The sequence below is a fragment of the Liolophura sinensis genome, unplaced genomic scaffold, assembly GCF_032854445.1.
Source record: "Liolophura sinensis isolate JHLJ2023 unplaced genomic scaffold, CUHK_Ljap_v2 scaffold_15, whole genome shotgun sequence".
NCBI classification, from domain to species: domain Eukaryota; kingdom Metazoa; phylum Mollusca; class Polyplacophora; order Chitonida; family Chitonidae; genus Liolophura; species Liolophura sinensis.
Window position 1 is genome coordinate 124010 of NW_027017954.1, and position 20110 is coordinate 144119.

A 20110-nucleotide genomic window follows, 5' to 3' on the forward strand; every position below is an offset into this window, starting at 1 on the left:
GGATTTGTTTGTCATCTTCATTTGTTTGTGTTTTTTTCAAGTAGATGTCACTAGTTCTATTTGTCTTGATTTGGCGTCTTTGAAAGCTGACCTCTTGACAAAGTTGAGTAATACACATTGTAACAGACGGACATCCCACAGACTTGTACTAATTTTGTTTAAGCCATGATGTTAGAGGGTGTATAAATTGCTACTATTTATTCATTTACATGGACTGTCACAATAAAAGCCCTGACTAGGGTAAATTGACATGACGCCGTATTTCATTAGTTACGTGTGACCTCGTGTGACAATTTACCAACTATCACAGTGCCCCTGCTTTGGTTTTACTCTCCATTCGGTACGTCTTCTTTATAAAATTATTTTATATTCTAACATGTTAAATGTATTAACAAAAGTGAAGTAGCATGTTGAAATCCAGTTACTTTGTTACAAGAGAGTAATTTCCTACAAGCACTCCTTGGTTTCCTTCTTTCCAACGTCAATAACTCATTGTCATTCTGTTCCGTATTGGGTAAAACAGCTACACGTCATTCTATTACTTTCGCAGAATGTGTTGACGGTCGATGGGAAAAACATTGTCAAAAGGACTGTGGCCATTGTTGGGCCGACAAATGTGATAAAGTTACTGGGGAATGTCCTCTAACTGAAGGAAACCCAAGATGCGATGCTGGCTTCATGCGCAACAACTGTTGGACAGGTTAGTGTGTAGAATTCAGTACGACAGAAGAGAAATCCAAGATGTGATGCTGGCTACATGTGTAGCATGTACCGGGCACGTAAGTTTGTAGGACTTAGTACAGTAGAGACGAAACACAAGAAGCTACATGGATAGGCAGGTATGTAAGATTCAGTATCACAGAGAGTAAAGTCAGTATGTGACACTGGCTACATGTGTAACGGACGCAGGACAGTTAAGTGTGTAGGATTCAGTACAATGTAAAGGGATACATTATCCTCAAATACATGACCTCCAAATTAAAGTGAATGACAGCACCACACTAATGCTTATGTCCACTGAAAGGCTATCATTGAAAGTGTCTTAAACCGGCATTACATATTTTTTTTTAGCTCTTTTTTAATCTAGTCAAAGTTAAATGAAACTTTGTCTTGATATAGCTTAAGCACGTCTCTCGAGAACAAGGCATCACACTACCTCTAGATCTATAACATCGCAGGTATTTTCCGTATAAAAGTCTAAGCAGTAGCCTATGACATATAAAAGTTGTGGACTTGGCGATGAAGGCCCAAGTTATCAATATAGTTTTCTCGGAAATTGGACATACTGGAAGAATACTTCTTCCACTGCTTGAACTGTTGATATAGTAGACCTACTATATCATTTACAAGGAACTCCACAGACCCTGTAAAAATAGCCAGCTGTAGACGCACGGCCGGGGTATCCCTGGTTCAGGACATAGCCTCTGGAGGGATTGTGCTGGTGATTTTGACCCCAGTTAAATGTTTACAAAATTACAATAGGATTGTTGTTAGAATCATGCTCAAAAACAAACGGAAACATGTTCTGAAACAAAATAGAAATAAATGTAAGCACCACTGACGTCTATCTAGGCATTCCACTCTAGCGGTGGCTTCAAGGAAGAAAGCCGTGCTGACCCAGTTATCGCAAATATGGCGTTTCAATAGTTTTACTGTATTTTAAAATGCAAAACAGAAAAAAAAATATCCCTTGTATGCGACAAACGGAGCAAAAAAAAAAATGCATTTGGGGAGAGGAATGAGGTTTTGGCCCGGACGGTATGCTACTGTCGGACATAATTTGTGACACCGCCGTTGAGTATTACAAGGCTTGAAAATCATCTACTTTACATTGTCTGTGGTGGTCCACAAATGATACAGACCTGTCTCACAACATTTCGTGAAATGGTCCTTCACCTAGACGGAACTAAATTGTTGTACACAATCTCAAAATGATGTCTTATGCAGTACTTCTGTGTTATCATATGTCACTTGATGGAGTGAATGGGTAAACGCTACGTCACAGCTTAGGCCGCGCAAACTTATAGCAACGTGTTTGACTAGATAAAATTCTCAAGATGGTTGACTCGTCTCACACCAGCAATTTTGTGCAATAATGTTATTTTGTTTTACATATTATTCCGTAAAATCTCATTAAAACAATAAAGTATGATCCTTTTTAGACCGCATGAGAATCCTGCTTTCAACTGAAATATGTTTGGCAAGGTGCTGTCCTGTCCTTTAATTGAATGAATGTTGAGATTTAAGCTTTAATATGTCTCAAGGTTGATACTGACCAAGTGGTGTACTCCAAATGTTTGCTCTCTTATATATAAAAAAGAACAAATAAAATGTCACTTATTGTTTTTAACAGATCGCCTATTCTTTGACAGAGAAAGCTAAAACCACCAAATTATGATGATGTTCCTTTTTTTACTTCTTTTTGCGACAAGCCTGTGACGCAGGTACTTATGGCCACGACTGTAACGAGACCTGTGGATCGTGTACAAGTGGACCAAGCAGTTGTAACACTACATCCGGCCACTGTCGGGGTAATCCCAGATGCATGCCGGGATATTCTGGTTTGAAATGTAAAACAGGTCAGTCAGGAATAATGTTTTACATGCTTTTCACTTATATGTCACCAGTTTTTTTCATCATTTATATGTATTAATTTTTACAAATTTTTTAAGGAAATGGTGAATATGTTTTGGGGAAATGGACCACCACTTCATTGCTTACGTGGGGTAATTATAGGTTGTGCGTTATATGGCACGTGGAGTGATGTACAAGTAGTTCCGGTTGAGTCTTTTTATACCAAAACCTCTGTGAGAGTGACTGCCCATATGCATGCAGGGAATATCCATGTATCTCATTACTGTCACGATCATACACACTTTTGCGTACTTGTGTATCCAGTTGCTGGTTGTTTAATAGTGTACTAAAAGTTAAACCAGGCATAAATGTTAATACTGATCTTGGTCTAAAACAAAGCTGAATGCACTGTAGCCCTGACTAAAGTTAATACCGGGCTTAACTGCTATAATATACTTTTGAACAACTATGCCCAGAACTTTTGCAACTTTTGTCTGGTCCCGGTGTTACTAACAGGTGTCGTAGACTTATGCGTGTTTGTAATATTGCATTGAATCAAAGCTAATTAACTACTGTATGTTAGAGCAATTATGTCGTAGTGTACATTACAGCTATTACCTTTGCTAAAGGATTGATTTCAATGATCAGTGTTTTAACAACTTGCTCAAGAATTTTCTCACGTAAATGGGACATTGAACACGCAACCTCAATGGTCAAGAGTCAAGTACTCACAGGGAGACCCAGCTTTTCCCATCTCAGCTAGCGAGGCCCCCCACACTGCCAAAGGAGGTTACACGCTTTTGCCGGCGACCAAACCGGGCATGTTTGTTATGTTTTATATCTATTATAAATGTCAGCTTCCTCTCCGGCCGTACGTGGGAAGATCTGTCATCAGTCTGCGGATGGTCGTGGGTTTTCCCCGGGCTCTGTCCCGTTTCCTCCCACCATAATGTTGGCCGCTGTCGTATAAATGAAATATTCCTGAGTACGGCGTAAAACACCAGTCAAATAAATAAATACATAAATATAAATGTCAGGTATATGCAGTACAACAACTCCCTTTTCCTGCTTACGTGTATAGCTTGTGTATCTTAATACATTACAACATCACTGAAATGACTTGTAATTCGAGCTTTATTTTCTGTTTTTCTTGAATTAAGCCTGTGAAGCGGGTAAATATGGCTACGCCTGTAACGAGACCTGTGGATCGTGTGCAAGTGGATCAGACAGCTGTAACGCGAAATCCGGGCACTGTCAGGGTGAACCCAGATGCATGCCGGGATATTCTGGTTTGAAATGTAAAACAGGTGAGTCGGGAATAATGTTTTACAGGCTTCTCTCTTACATGTCCCTAGATTTATTGATCATTTATATGTATTAATTTTTACAAATTATTTAAGGAAATGGTGATCATGTTTTGGGGAAACGGATCACCGCTTCATTGTTTACGTGGGGTAAGTATAGATTGTGCGTTATATGGCACGTGGAGTGATGTACAAGTAGTTCCGGTTGAGTCTTTTTATACCAACATCTCTGTCAGAGTGACCGCCCGTATGCACGCAGGGAATATTATTGTATCTCATCACTGTTACGATCATATACACATTTGTGTGCTTGTGTATCCAGTGGCCGGTTGTTTAATAGTGTACTAAAAGTTAAACCAGGCTTAAATGTTAATACTGGTCTTGGCCTAATACAAAACTAAATGCACTGTGGCCCTTACTAAAGTTAATACCGGGCTTAACTGCTATTATTTACTTTTGAACAACTGGGCCCAGAACTTTTGGAACTTTTGTCTTGGTCCGTCTTACCAACATGTGTCCTAGACTTACGCGTTTTTGTAATATTGTATAGAATCAAAGCTAATTAAGTCCAAACAAAACAGAGGCAGAATCTTTTACACATTCTTGTGATACGTCTGCTGTATGTTAAAGCAATTATGTCATAGTGTATATTACAGCTATTACCTTTGCCAAAGGAATTTTCTCAAGTCACCCAGACTTTTGACAGAAAATTTGCAAACCCGACTTAAAAAGTCGCTGTGTAAACAGCCTGAGCGGACATTGAACAGGCAACTTAAATGGCTAAGAGCTTAGTACTCACAGGGCGTCCTCTGCGGCCGTACGTGGGAAGAATTTTCATCACCGTGCGGATGATCGTGGGTTTTCCCCGTGCTCTGCCCGGTTTCCTCCCACCATAATGTTTGCCGCCGTCGTATAAATGAAATATTCTTGAGTATGGCGTAAAACACCAATCAGATAAATAAATACATGAATATAAATGCCAGGTACATCCAGTACAACAACTTTCACTTCCTTCTTAAGTGTATAGCTTGTATATCTTGATACATTACAACATCACTGACATGACTTGTAAATCGAGCTTTATTTTCTCGTTTTACTTGAATTAAGCCTGTGAAGCGGGTAAATATGGCCCAGACTGTAACGAGACCTGTGGATCGTGTGCAAGTGGATCAGACAGCTGTAACACGAAATCCGGGCACTGTCAGGGTGAACCCAGGTGTATGCCGGGACATTCTGGTCTGAAATGTAAAACAGGTGAGACGGAAATATCTTGTGTTTTACATATTTCTCTCTTACATGTCCCTACATTTATTTATCATTTATATATATTACTTTTTACAAATTAGTTAAGGAAATGGCGATTATGTTTTTTGGAAATGGATCACCGCTTCATTGTTTACGTAGGGTACGTATGGATTGTGCGTGATATGACAAGCGGAGTGATGTACAAGTAGTTCTGGTTAAGTCTTTTTATACCAAAACCTCTGTGAGAGTGACTGCCCGTATGCACGCACGGAATATCATTGTATCTCAGTACTGTCACGATCATACACACTTCTTCGTACCTGTGTATCCAGTGGCCGGTTGTTTAAAAGTGCAGTAAAAGTTAAACCAGGATTAAATGTTAATACTGATCTTAGCCTGATACAAAAATAAATGCACTGTGGCCCTTACTAAAGGTTATACCGCGCTTAACTGCTATTATTTACTTTTGAACAACTGGGCCCAGAACTTTTGCAACTTTTGTCTTGGTCCGTCTTACCAACATGTGTCCTAGACTTACGCGTTTTTGTAATATTGTATAGAATCAAAGCTAATTAAGTCCAAACAAAACAGAGACAGAATCTTTTACACCATTCTTGTGATACGTCTGCTGTATGTTAGAGCAATTATGCCATAGTGTACATTACAGTTATTACCTTTGCCAAGGGATTGATTTCACTGATCAGTGTTTTAATAACGTAATCAAGAATTTTCTCACGTGAATGGGCGAAGGAAACCGGAGTAACCCAGACCTTTGACAGAAAATTTGCAAACCGGACATAAAAAGCCGCTGTGTAAACAGCCTGAGCGGACATTGAACACGCAACCTTAATGGCCAAGAGCCAAGTACTCACAGGGAGCCCCAGCTTTTCCCATCTCAGCTAGCGAGGCCCCCCACACTGCCAAAGGAGGTTACACACTTTTGCCGGCGCCCAAACCGGGCATGTTTGTTATGTTTTATATCTATTATAAATGTCAGCTTCCTCTCCGGCCGTACGTGGGAAGATGTGTCATCAGTCTGCGGATGATCGTGGGTTTCCCCCAGGCTCTGTCCGGTTTCCTCCCACCATAATGTTGGCCGCCGTCGTTTAAATGAAATATTTTTGGGTACGGTGTAAAACACCAGTCAAATAAATAAATCCATAAATATAAATGTCAGGTACACCGAGTACAACAACTTTCATTTCCTTCTTAAGTGTATAGCTTGTGTATCTTGATACATTGCAACATCACTGAAATGACTTGTAAATCGAGCTTCATTTTCTCGTTTTACTTGAATTAAGCCTGTGGAGCGGGTAAATATGGCCACGACTGTAATGAGACCTGTGGATCGTGTGCAAGTGGATCAGACAGCTGTAACACGACATCCGGGCATTGTCAGGGTGAACCCAGATGCATGCCGGGACATTCTGGTCTGAAATGTAAAACAGGTGAGACGGGAATATCTTGTTTTTTACATGGTTGTCCCTTACGTGTCCCTAGATTTACTGATCATTTATATCTATTATTTTGTACACATGTATATTCTTTTGGAATTTGTGTTAGAGGTTTCTGGTGTGAATGATCTCGTGATATCTACTCGGGAGACTACTTTATGGTTTACGAGTGGTATGCGTATGTCGGACTTGACGCTTAGATTGTTGACACGTGTATGGCACGTGGGATATTACAAAAGTGGTCCCAGTTGACGATTGTTTTTATACTAACATCTCTATGGGCATGGTTGGCCATATGTGCGCTGGAAATATCAACGTATCTCATTACTTCTACAATAATGTACTAAAGCCGACTCAAAACCCATGCTGAACGTTACCTGACCAGGTTTATCATACCTAACAGCTAAAACGCATTCTTTGCTTGCGTATTAGAGTTTGTACTTTGTAAATTAGCAGTTACCAATCAATAAAACGCATATTACGCTTATTAATGTACATGTTCCCTGTACTTTCACTTCCTTTACTGTTTTTTTTTTTCACCCATGTGTATGCTAGAGGGACACCAAACGCTGTGGACTTTTTGTGTTAGAATTATGTAGAATTAAAACAGTATGGTTTGAATATTAAAGACTACAACATACAAACAAACTCTTGATAATTCATGGGCATTTGACTTCCCCGATATAATGTGGATTTTATGCTAGTACCCGTTATCTATACGGGTCATTAAGTCATATTTTAACGCATCGTTTTTCTATTGCCGGAGTCTTTGGTCATCATATATCCAAATCAATGTGTTCAAAGGATACGCCTTGATATTTACAACTGCTGTAAAACTTTTTTTATTTATTTTTTTTATGTCGCAGTCTCTTCTATTGGTCATATGTCTATCTAATATTTTCATCTTCAGCTTGTGATAATGGTACATATGAATTAAATTGTTCGAAACTATCGGGTCCTGTGTTGAGGGCCCCAGTGCCTGTAACACGTCATCCGGGCTCTGTCCGCGCAGAGAAAATCGGACTGTATGCATGCCGGGATACTCGAAAGAAAAATGCGACACTTTTTTGTTGTATAATGTAAAGCCACAATATGTTATTTGGACAATGGTTTTGGTGCTGACGTCTGGAAGCATACGTAATCTTTGTAACATGATCTTCCTGAGGTATTTTACTTGCTTATTTATTTGGTTGGTTTCTTTTACGCTGTACTCAAGAATATTTCACTCATACGACGGGGGCCAGCATTATGGTGGGGGGGGGGGGGGGGGGAACCAGGCAGAGCTTGGAGCAAGCCCACGACTATCTGCAAGATGCTGGCAGACCTTCCCACGTACGGCCGCAGAGGAAGCCAGCATGAGCTGGACTTGAACTCACCACCAACGGTATTGGTGGTAGGGTTTCTGTATGTTCTCAGTATTTTGTGTGTGGTCAGTTACTGAAAGAAGTTCATCAATATATATTCCAATGACCGTGTTATTGCGCATGTGATTCGCTTCGTACCGATTATAGCGGTTTAATAGATGTGAATCCAATTAATCTTTTGTGGCGATCAATCAGTGTGCTAACGTCAACATAGACATTATAGTTTGGAGATATAATTCATTATAGGAGTTTTTATTGTCACGACTTGCCAATGTGTACCCACAATCACCAGTTTGGTGTCAAGCTATCTCCATGCACCTGTTCATCGTCATATGACTGAAAAATTGTTGAGTACGACGTTTAACCCCAAGCACTCACTCACTCACTCACTTCATGCACCTGTAATACCGACAGCCTTTTTTCGTTTAGCTCGTTCTGTTCTTTACACATACTGAACAAGCCATTTCACTTTAAAGGAAAAAACGGATGAAAATAATGAAGTCAAATAATGAAAAGAAAGTCAACTGAAAACTATCTCTAAAACTTACCTATTTATTTTAACTTTTTTTTTCGCGGACTTAAAGGCTGCCACTGTTAAATGCCTGACTGTGTGAACAATACTGTCAGTGGCAAGGCACTCTAGGGTCTCATAATATTTCTTCATTAATTTCACCTTGTAGGACCGTACTGATAAAAAAAAATACATTACATAAGTAATTTTTTACTTGTTTGTAATAAGAAATATTCCAACATTGAAAGTGGTGCTCAGTATGGAGAGAAACTTCAGAATACCTAAACATTATTATTGTTAAAAGTTAAAAATTAATTTGAAAATTTTTGGACAGTTTTCAGCTGATTGTGATGAGCTATGTGTATTATTTTTATTTTAGCTTTCCTTCACTTTAAGACTCAGTTCTACATTTATTGTTTTTTGCCTTAGATACACGGTATACAATGTAGTTTTCAAAGGAAAACGCCCTGATAAACATGACTTGCTCTGAATACCATGTTGTCAATTGTTGTCTGTAAATTATAACTAAGCCACGGTATTAAAGAGTTAGGACTTTACAAATTAGATATCCAAAATTTTTGCAAAACTGCTGGAACATGATTAAACTAGTGACAGGAATACATGTACATATTGATACCACTGTCTTTATCACTCTTGGTTTCAGAATGTGCGAATGGTTTTTGGGGCGGGACTGTGCTTTGGAGTGTGGTAACTGTTATAACGGGAGTGTATGTAACAAGACGTCTGGGGAATGTCCCGTTACCCTGGGGAATTCATCGTGTGCACCTGGATACGTGTATACAGACATAACGTGTCTCACCCGTGAGTACACCATATGAAGACATAACATTGCGCTATGTCAGTTTGATATTATCAAATCTGTTTCTAGCCGCGACAAGCCACTGTGTCAGTCACTCTCGTCGAATTTGTGACATCCTATCTTTTGAAGAGACACATTGCTAACGGCGAAAAAAATGTGCTGTTATTTAAGACGCTCTCTGCATAAAGTTGAAGTCTACTGACAATTGTTTGACTTTGAGTGAACAATGAAATGTTCAGTTTTATCCGGGGCTTCCCTTCAACCATAAATTCACTAACGTCTCTATATTTAGATGATGGACGATGGAGCACTTTTTTGACTGGGTTATCTCCCCTTGTTGTCTAGACGACGGGAGATCTTTGGCGAACTTCAAATGTCGGAGACCTACCATGTAACTTCAGTTACGTAGTACAGTTGTTACGACCCAAACTGTCTGTATTATAAACAGATGGCTTGTTCGAAATGCACGACAGTTTAGCCGCACAAAAAAGTAACCAAAACAGCAGATTTTATTTTACAACAATTTATTAGCTTTAACAAGAACAGATAATAAAGACTTATACAAATACTAAAGTACTTACGGTGTCAAGTCCAAACGGACGCATATATTCCACAATATATACCACACAGGCATAAATGCTCAGAGACAAATTCACAAGAGGGGAAAATCCACAGTACAACTGAGTGTATGACGAAATATACACAAAATTCCACAGACGGGGTCCGTGTACTAATAAGCACTGTGTATACAAGAGCACAAATTAAACATACAAGTTCAGACTGAACAAGTGCTCGGTGGAGATAGTATATAACAAAGCCAGAGGCTATAAAGACACAAAATTCGGCACAAAAGGCCTACTAAAGTAATACACAGCAAAAGCATCCAAAACTCTCAGTAATTCTCCTTTCTCTCCGTTTGACCTGCTTTCATAGGTCTTATATAGCCTCGTGGAATGGTCTAGAATAAGAAAATTCCTGAACACTTGATGTAAACAAACAGGCACCGAACTGAGCGCATTCTGGAATATTCTAAGGTAGAGGCAGACAGCAGGCGCTGAACTCAGCATATGTAAACAGTGGCTAGCTAATTAGAAACTGACGGCAGTTGTGCACATAACACCCCACCCTTCAAGAAAAAAAAAGTTTTCCTAACTTTTTTTTTAATTACAATATATGTTAAACAATAATATATACAACATTGTAAAACCACATGTAATTAAAACATTTTATACACAACTTTATACACGAGACAAGCAATCTGCAATAACATTATCTTTTTCCCTTACATGTTTGATTTCAAGATTGTATTCCTGCAACAATAAACCTCCACCGTAACAATCTTTGATTCTTTCCCTTAACTTTCTGTAGAAACACAAGTGGATTGTGATCAGTATTTACAATCACAGGTTGTCTCGAAGCTGTTACATAAATTTCAAAATGTTGCAGAGCTAAAATAACAGACAAACACTCTCTTTTAACTGTTGAATAACTTCTCTGAAACTTGTTAACTTTACGGGAAAAGAAACAAACTGGATGATCAACACCAAGATTGTCCTCCTGAAGCAAAACTGCACTTATAGCAACATCGTGAGAAACGACATCAGTTCTTGTTGGTACATCCGGAAACAAATGTGAAAACTCAAAAACAAGTTTAGACAGTTTGCTGTTGCTGAATGGGTTCCAGATGTTGCAGTTTAGAATCAAGTTGTTTTAAGACATCTGAATTCTGAAGCTTTGAAGGAATTGAGCTTAGAATCAACCAACTGTTCGCCAATATCATCTGTATTACAGCAACTCTGGTCAATGTCAGCAGCAACAACATTAACAGGATGTACAGCAGTGTTGTCAGTGTCACTTCTGTTTACATAGGGTTTCAGCATGTTAATGTGACATAACTGACTTGATTTGCGCCGATCAGGTGTTTTAACAACATAGTTAAGCTCACTCAGCTTTTTGTCAACAACATATGGACCAAAATATCTGACATCAAAGCATTTACCAGGTACAGGTAACAATACTAAAATTTTTCTTACCAGGTTGAAATGACCAAAGAACAGATTTCTGATCATATCTACGTTTCATATTCTTCTGAGTACATTCAAGATTGACTTTAGCCAATTCACATGCTCTGACAAGCTTAGCACAAAAATCACATACATAATCCAAAAGATTTACATTACTTGTGTCAAACTGTTCCTTGTAAATTAACAAAGGTCCTCTAACAGTATGTCCAAATATTAAATCAAATGGACTGAAACCCAATGATTCTTGTACTGACTCTCGAACAGCAAACATAAGAAATGGAATACGTTCATCCCAGTCTTTCTCTGTATCATAACAATAAGTCTTAATCATGTTCTTTAATGTTTGGTGAAATCTTTCAATTGCACCTTGACTTTCTGGGTGGTAGGCAGACGACTTGTATTGTTCAATGCCTAACTGCTACATAACTTGCTGAAAAATACCAGACATAAAGTTTGAACCTTGATCAGACTGTATGGATTTGGGTAAACCAAACAGAGTAAAAAAAACCTTGTTAAAGCTTTGACAACAGACTTGGTGTTTTTATTCCTTAAAGGAACACCTTCGGGGAATCTGGTTGCTGTACACAAAATAGTTAACACATACTGATTCCCAGGACTTCGTCTAGGTAGAGGGCCCTACACAATCAATCAAGATTTTGCTGAATAGCTCTTGAAAAGCTGGTACAGGCTCTAATGGTGCCTTAGGAATAGTCTGATTAGGCTTACCCACTACCTGGCATTGTATGACATGATTTACAAAACTGGGTTATATCTCCCTTTAATCCTGGCCAAAAGAAGTGGTTCAGTATCCTGTAGTAGGTCTTGTTAACACCCAAGTGACCAGCTAATGGCATTTCATGTGCCCTACGGTAAAATTTCAGTTCGGTATGCGTTAGGTACAACAATCTGATGTTTAACAGCCCAGTCTTCATCAACAGATACATCAGGTGGTCTCCATTTACGCATAAGTATAGCAGACTTGACATAATAACACACAGGTTCAGATGAATAACACAATCATCGAGAGCTCTGTCAAACAAACATGAAATTTCTGGGTCTTTATGCTGTTCAGTTACAAGCTGATGTTTAGAAACATGTGATATGTCACTAGGTGTACAATGGTCTGATTCATCATTATCTATGCAGTCGCCTTTAGTAAACATTTGTGTAAGAACTGTATCTTACACAAATCCGTTACTGTGTTTTTGCCGTTATCAGAAAGTTTGTTTGACATAGACCTCGTTACAGCCCAAGAGGGATACAAATCTGGAATTTCTTTCTCAACAGGATCAAAAGTTTGATTTAAACAAGGTTTATCAGTCACATTAGGATTAACCATTACTTTGTCACCAGCAAGATCATTGCCAAGTAGTAGATGAATTCCTTTAAAAGGCAAAGTAGGCCTAATGCCGACAGTAACAGGACCCGAAATAATATCTGATGACAAGTAAGCTTTGTGAAGAGGCACAGATTCAAATCCAGCAGAGCTTACACCTCTAATTAATACATTTGATCCAGAATATGACTCATCAAAAAATGGCAAAGCATCTTGTAACAATAAAGACTGAAAAGCTCCAGTATCTCTTAATACCCTGATCTTCGTATCACAAGACATGTCACTTTTAAGTGAGACTTTACCGTCACAAATAAATGGCTCAAAAACCTTTATAACATTATCCTGTGAATTCTGTGTACAATCTACTGGTGGAGTCTTAACATAATCAAATGCATCAACATTGTTCACTATGTCAGACTTTCTAGCAGTAACACACAAACCAGTAGGCTTGGAGCCACCCTCTGTTCTTGCCTTCTGTTTAAAGCATAACAATTTGATATGATATGGCCTGGCTTCCTACAAAAATTACATGTAACCCTGCTAAACTGTCTATCAGTAAATGTATGGTCAGACCTTCGGTGAGTAGTGTTCGAATTAACAGGTCTTCTTTGATCACCTGATTTGTCAAAATTTTGAGCCTGTTTTGGTGGGCCTGAATTTGAGTCAAATGAACCGCTGGAAAAGGGTTGAGGCTTTCTAAATGTAGACGGCTTTTTCTGAAATGAGACCTTATGTTTAACTGTGTAAGTATCGGCCATAGTGGCTGCTGCTTCTAATGTATCAGCCTCTTTGTCCTCAATGAAAGTTCTGACGTCATCATTAATACACCTTTTAAAGTCTTCAATCAGAATAATCTGTTTCAACTTTTCATAATTATTATCTACGCTTTTAGCATAACACCATCGCTCAAACAATTGTTCCTTCTGCCTAGCAAATTCAATGTAAGTCTGATCTCTTTTCTCAAAATTTCTAAATTTCTGCCGATAGGCCTCTGGCACAAGCTCATATCTTTTTAAGATAACATCTTTCACAAAATCATAATCTGCAGCCTGTTCTGTTGATAACTCTGTGTATATATCCATAGCTTTGCCAGTTAACGCACTCTGTAAAAGGGTAGTCCAAAACGTTTTAGGCCACTCTAAATTTTGAGCAATCTTCTCAAACTGTAGAAAATATTTATCTGCATTAGTCTCACGAAATTGTGGCACCAATCTTATGTTTCTAGCGACGTCAAATTTTGGAGGGATATCAGAAAAACTTAAGCCAGACCTATCTCCTTCTAGTTTTCTTGATTCAATTTCGCTCTAAAGTCTCAATTTCTCCAATTCGAACACTCTTTCATATTCTCTTTCTCTAAACAACCTTTTGTTTTCCCTTTCTTTAAACAATCTTTCATCTTCCTTTTCTTTAAACAATCTTTCATTTTCCTTTTCTTTAAACAATCTTTCATTTTCCTTTTCTTTAAACAATCTTTCTTTTTCATTTTCTTTTTCTTTAAACAATCTTTCATTTTCCTTTTCCTTCAGTTCTAACTCCTTCATCTGGGATCTGTCCGCGCAGAGAAAATCAGACGGTATGCATGCCGGGATACTTGAAAGAAAAATGCGACACTTTTTTGTTGTATAATGAAAAGCCACAATATGTTATTTGGGACAATGGTATTGGTGCTGACGTCTGGAAACATACATAATCTTTGTAACATGATCTTCCTGAAGTATTTACTTGCTTATTTATGTGGTTGGTTTCTTTTACGCTGTACTCAAGAATATTTCACTCATACGACGGTGGCCAGCATTATGGTGGGGGGAAACCAGGCAGAGCTTGGGGCAAGCCCACGACTATCTGCAAGATGCTGGCAGACCTTCCCACGTACGGCCGCAGAGGAAGCCAGCATGAGCTGGACTTGAACTCACCACCACGGTATTGGTGGTAGGGTTTCTGTATGTTCTCAGTATTTTGTGTGTGGTCAGTTACTGAAAGAAGTTCATCAATATATATTCCAATGACCGTGTTATTGCGCATGTGATTCGCTTCGTACCGATTATAGCGGTTTGATAGATGTCAATCCAATTAATCTTTTGTGGCGATCAATCAGTGTGCTAACGTCAACATAGACATTATAGTTTTGAAATATAATTCATTATAGGAGTTTGTATTGTCGCGACTTGCCAATGTGTACCCATAATCACCAGTTTGTTGTCAAGCTATCGCCATGCACCTGTAATACCGACGGCCTTTTTCGTTGAGCTCGTTCTGTTCCGTTCTTTACACATACTAAGCAAGCCATTTCACTTTAAAGGAAAAAACCGGATGAAAATAATAAGTGAGGGCGTGAGTGCTTGGGGTTAAACGTCGTACTCAACAATTTTTCAGTCATATGACGACGAAGGAATCATTAGGGTGCATGTACGTGTAATGTGCCTCCTTGTTGCAGGACGGATTTCCACCGCTCTTTTATTTAGTGCTGCTTCACTGAGACGACTTACCGAAGGCAAGTAAGCCGCCCAGCCCGAGCCATTATACTGATACGGGTCATCCAGTCGTTCCACTATCCCCTTCATGCCGAACGCCAAGCGAGGAAGTTACAACTTCCTGTTTTAAAGTCTTAGGTGTGACTCGATCAAGGATTGATCCTGGATCTACCGGTCCCGAAGCGGACGCTCTACCAACTGTGCTATCCGCGCCGGTGAAAATAATGAAGTGAACATCGAAAGAAAGCCAGCTGAAAATTATCTCTAAAATTTACATATTTATTTTGACTTTTTTTTTCGCGGAATTAAATGTTGTCACTGTTAAACGCTTGACTGTGTGAACAATACTGCCAGTGGCAAGGCACTCTAGGGTCTCATAACATTCCTTCATTAATTTCACCTTGTAGGACCATACTGATAAAAAAAATAACATTACATAAGTAATTTTTTACTTGTGGGTAATAAGAAATATTCCAACATTGAAAGTGGTGCTCAGTATGGAGAGAAACTTCAGAATACCTAAACATTATTATTGTTAAAATGTTAAAAATTAATTTGAAATTTTTGGACAGTTTTCAGCTGATTGTGATGAGCTATGTGTATTATTTTTATTTTAGCTTTCTTTCACTTTAAGACTCAGTTTTACATTTATTGTTTTTTTTTTTTTTTGCCTTAGATACACGGTATACAATGTAGTTTTCAATGGAAAACGCCCTGATAAGCATGACTTGCTCTGCATACCATGTTGTCAATTGTTGTCTGTAAATTATAACTAAGCCACGGTATTAAAGAGTTAGGACTTTACAAATTAGATATCCAAAATTTTTGCAAAACTGCTGGAACATGATTAAACTAGTGACAGGAATACATGTACATATTGATACCACTGTCTTCATCACTCTTGGTTTCAGAATGTGCGAATGGTTTTTGGGGCGGGGACTGTGCTTTGGAGTGTGGTAACTGTTATAACGGGAGTGTATGTAACAAGACGTCTGGGGAATGTCCCGTTACCCTGGGGAATTCATCGTGTGCACCTGGATACGTGTATACAGACATAACGTGTCTCACCCGTGAGTACACCATATGAAGACATAACATTGCGCTATGTCAGTTTGATATTATCAAATCTGTTTCTAGCCGCGACAAGCCACTGTGTCAGTCACTCTCGTCGAATTTGTGACATCCTATCTTTTGAAGAGACACATTGCTAACGGCGAAAAAAATGTGCTGTTATTTAAGACGCTCTCTGCATAAAGTTGAAGTCTACTGACAATTGTTTGACTTTGAGTGAACAATGAAATGTTCAGTTTTATCCGGGGCTTCCCTTCAACCATAAATTCACTAACGTCTCTATATTTAGATGATGGACGATGGCGCACTTTTTTGACTGGGTTATCTCCCCTTGTTGTCTAGACGACGGGAGATCTTTGGCGAACTTCAAATGTCGGAGACCTACCATGTAACTTCAGTTATGTAGTACAGTTCGTTGAGAATTAAGAATTCTTTATAATACATTATCGATAAAAAGGAAGATCCTATATAGTCTACTAGACCTCAATATAATTTGCTTTCAATGTGTCATTGTTCATATGTGCGATCCACAAGCAAAGGTTGTGTATCGTGGGAATCTTTGTGCTGCCTGATTTACATGTTATCTCGCTTTACACCAGTGACGAATTTCCCCTCTTCAGTTCTCTCAATTGTAATTTTTCGGAAATTATAGGCCGAGGCGGTCTAGTTAGGAGTCAAATGCAACTCATTTTTACATTTAGTTTAAAGGTACAGACCGCATGAAATCCGCGTGGGCATCACTAAATACATCACTTAAAACTAGACATAAATGTACTTTAATTTATTTTTTTTAGATTTTTGTGAAAAGAATTAAAGGCGCCCAAACATTTTAATTCTAGGGTGCGCTTTACGGACCAAACTATCAGAGGTTAGGAACTCTGACATCGCAGGAAATTTTTTCGACTTTAATAACGACACTGAATGTTAGAATAACTCTTTTTACCCATGAGCGAAAGATTACTGAAATAATGTTACCAAAAAATGCCTTCCTTCTGGTGAACATCAGGAAAAAGGAGGATGTGACGTCAGAGTTCCTAGATACCGTCAGTATGGCTCATAACGCCCACCATAGTTTTCAAACATTTGAATGCCTTTCAACATTCTTAAAAAAATCTGAAAATCTGCCCCTTCAACATAGACCATTGACGTAACGTGTGTCCTACAGAACGCTCAACACTTGTTTTACACTCCCTTAGCGTGCGAATCCGGATCATGGGGAGACAACTGCTCCCAGCAATGTAACCAAGGCTGTGGAACACCATGTAACATTACCAATGGGTTATGTCAGAGAGGATGCCCTGACGGCTTTGTGGATGACAACTGTAAAGGTACATAAATATACTTACTTACCTTTATTTATTTAATGTCCTATGTTCTATGTCTGCTGTTTAATTTTCAGAAAAGCGATTGTCTTTTCATTTTTTTATGAAAAAGTAACCTTAAACACGTTGCGTGGGGGGGGGGGGGGGGGGTGAGGCGGGAACCAGTTATGTGTTGTTAATGTTCATGTTGTTGTTTTTTTTTTGGGAGGGGGGGGGGGCTCCGTGGCTCATTTGCTTAGTGCGCTAGCGCAGCATAATGACCCAGGAGTCTCTCACCAATGCGGTCGCTGTGAGCTCAAGTCCAGCTCATGCTGGCTTCTTCTCCGGCCGTACGTGGGAAATTCTGACAGCAACCTACGGATGGTCGTGGGTTTTCCGAGGGCTCTGCTCGGTATATGTGAAATGTTCTTGAGTACGGCGTAAAACACCAATCAAAAAAATAAATAAATCTATTACCAATTCTTGTTACTGTTATTGTCATTACAGCAGTCCCAATTTCAAACATGATGGTCGGGAGAGTCGCAGGGGGCGTGACTGGTGTTCTTGTAGCTTGTGCCGTTGTTGTTGCAGTAATCATCATTTACAGGTAATTCGGTTAAACGCGTTACTTCTGTTAACACCTTCTCTCAAGCAAAGATGTTTAACGGAGCGGATAATTCCAGTGATTTTGTACACGTACTGTTACGGGACTGGTTGACCCAGTGTCAGTATAATGTGATTGTGTAGGGTGGTTGATAGTTCAGTGGCGGCAGAACTTTGGCAGCGTAGATGGGCGGGTCGCGGGTCAAGACAGCGCCAGCTGAATTGTCAGTGCTTGTAGTCATGTAACGAAATTCTGGCGACAGGATCATGAACCTGCTTCAGACTTATTGAGTGCTATAAAACGAAATGTAAAGTATGGTTTTAAGGATTATGAAACAAAAGATATGCCAAAACAAAACAATTGAGAACATTTTTTCGCTGTTAAAGCATAGTTTATATTAATGTTATTAATCCTTCTGTTTTATGCATGTATTGCGTCAGTGGTCGGGAACATACTGAGAACGCAGGAACAGCTTAGCGCCCCAAACGCGGGTTCCCCAGTTCGGGCTTTTTCCTCAAAGGAGGTGTTTTTTTAACAGATATCCCAATTGACACCACAACAACAAGCTACTTAATTTCCGGTCGAGACATGAGAAAATTGTGGCTTAAAACCCTCTTTATCCCCCCAACTCCACCCCCCACTCCTACACGCACACTTAATAAGAAAGCGGACAAGCTTTTGGGTCCTTGAATAGGTCAGGCCACACCCCATACTGCATATTAAAGAAATTAAAGCCAAGCGATTTATGTAGACTTTAAGTTAACTTTTGTCTAAACTTTGGTATTACCCCTAAACTTAGATTTGAATTTAACCACAAATTATCAATCTGTCATGAAGATCTCTGACAATTCTTAATATTACTGAGTAATTAAATAAATGTCTCATTAAGTTTAAGATAGCTTGGTAATTCTGGGGCCAGCTGGACCCGATGGTCTCGTCTTTGTGGTTGTCTTTGAAGATAATAAGAATTAGCATGCTTATGATTATTGTATATATTATACATAAACATGCACCAGTATTCTATGTATCCCGTTAGGGTTATTTTGATCAGTCGGTTGTACGGCACAAAAAACTTACACCCCCCCCCCCCCCCACCGTCCTCAACAAACAAAGCCAAAAAAGGCATGCGAGTTAAAATGTTTACAAGTTCTGCCCTACATCCAAACGTCTTTGTGTTGTTTAAAGGAGAAAAAAACTTAAAAATATGACACTATAGGCTGAAAAGAGCACATTTCCATCTGGTGGTGCCGGCTGCATATTTTTGCGACTTTTCCTGGACATACACGTAAAGCCTGAAAACGGCAATGATGGCATAAATCGTTGAGTCCATGGCGTTCTCCATCTTCAAAACCCTTACATTTATGCTGGGAGTGTGTTGCCTCTCAGCCAATGAATGTCGTTAAAACTGACGGCTTGTTCGTGTAAACTCGGAACCTACGTCCAACATTCCGGCTTCCCGATCATCAAGCGGAAAACGAACTGTACTCTTCGCTATCTTTTGGGAAGAAGAGTTCTACCGAAAATGTACGAACTGCACTTCGGTTTCCGACAGCAATTCTCTTAACACAGAAGACTTCAGGACTAGTACTTAGGCAAAATGGAATCGCCCAGAGCAGATTTTGGCGCTGACTTTATTTATAATTTATCAGCTTGAGGTACATATTGGAATTTTTTATGGCGTGCCCCTGCATGGTAAATGGTATTTGATTGATATTTAAATTTTCTTCTCCTTTGATCAGGAGGCGTCATCCGTCAACAAGTAAGGCACAGGCCCACGTTTCCCTGTCAGTGAGGACAATGGGTGACATTCAACCAGATGTCGAGGATCAACAGAGCAATAGAGGTAAGAAAATAAAAGCCAACAGTTCTTTAAAGTCACACTAAAGAAGACAAATTTTGAGAGAAGCCTAAAGCAGGGAAATAAAAATAAAAACTTGTCATTTAGCTACACAATTGGTTACCTCATTCACTATAAGCACGAGATATATCAACCCTGACTTTTAAAAGTCTAACATACCAAACTTAGAGACA

At 39.1% G+C, this 20110-nt stretch overlaps 1 protein-coding gene across 1 annotated transcript in view; it reads left to right on the forward strand.

Annotated features, from left to right (window-relative positions):
• The first annotated feature begins 6457 nt into the window (after positions 1–6457).
• LOC135481298 (receptor-type tyrosine-protein phosphatase mu-like) overlaps positions 6458–20110 on the forward strand; it is a 179620-nt gene continuing 165967 nt past the window's right edge. The window contains exons 1-5 of the mRNA XM_064761145.1: positions 6458–6571; positions 16015–16173; positions 17371–17502; positions 17983–18082; positions 19819–19922. Of these exons, the coding sequence (XP_064617215.1) occupies positions 6538–6571; positions 16015–16173; positions 17371–17502; positions 17983–18082; positions 19819–19922 (529 nt within the window). The 5' untranslated portion in view covers positions 6458–6537. The remainder of the gene's footprint in view (positions 6572–16014; positions 16174–17370; positions 17503–17982; positions 18083–19818; positions 19923–20110) is intronic.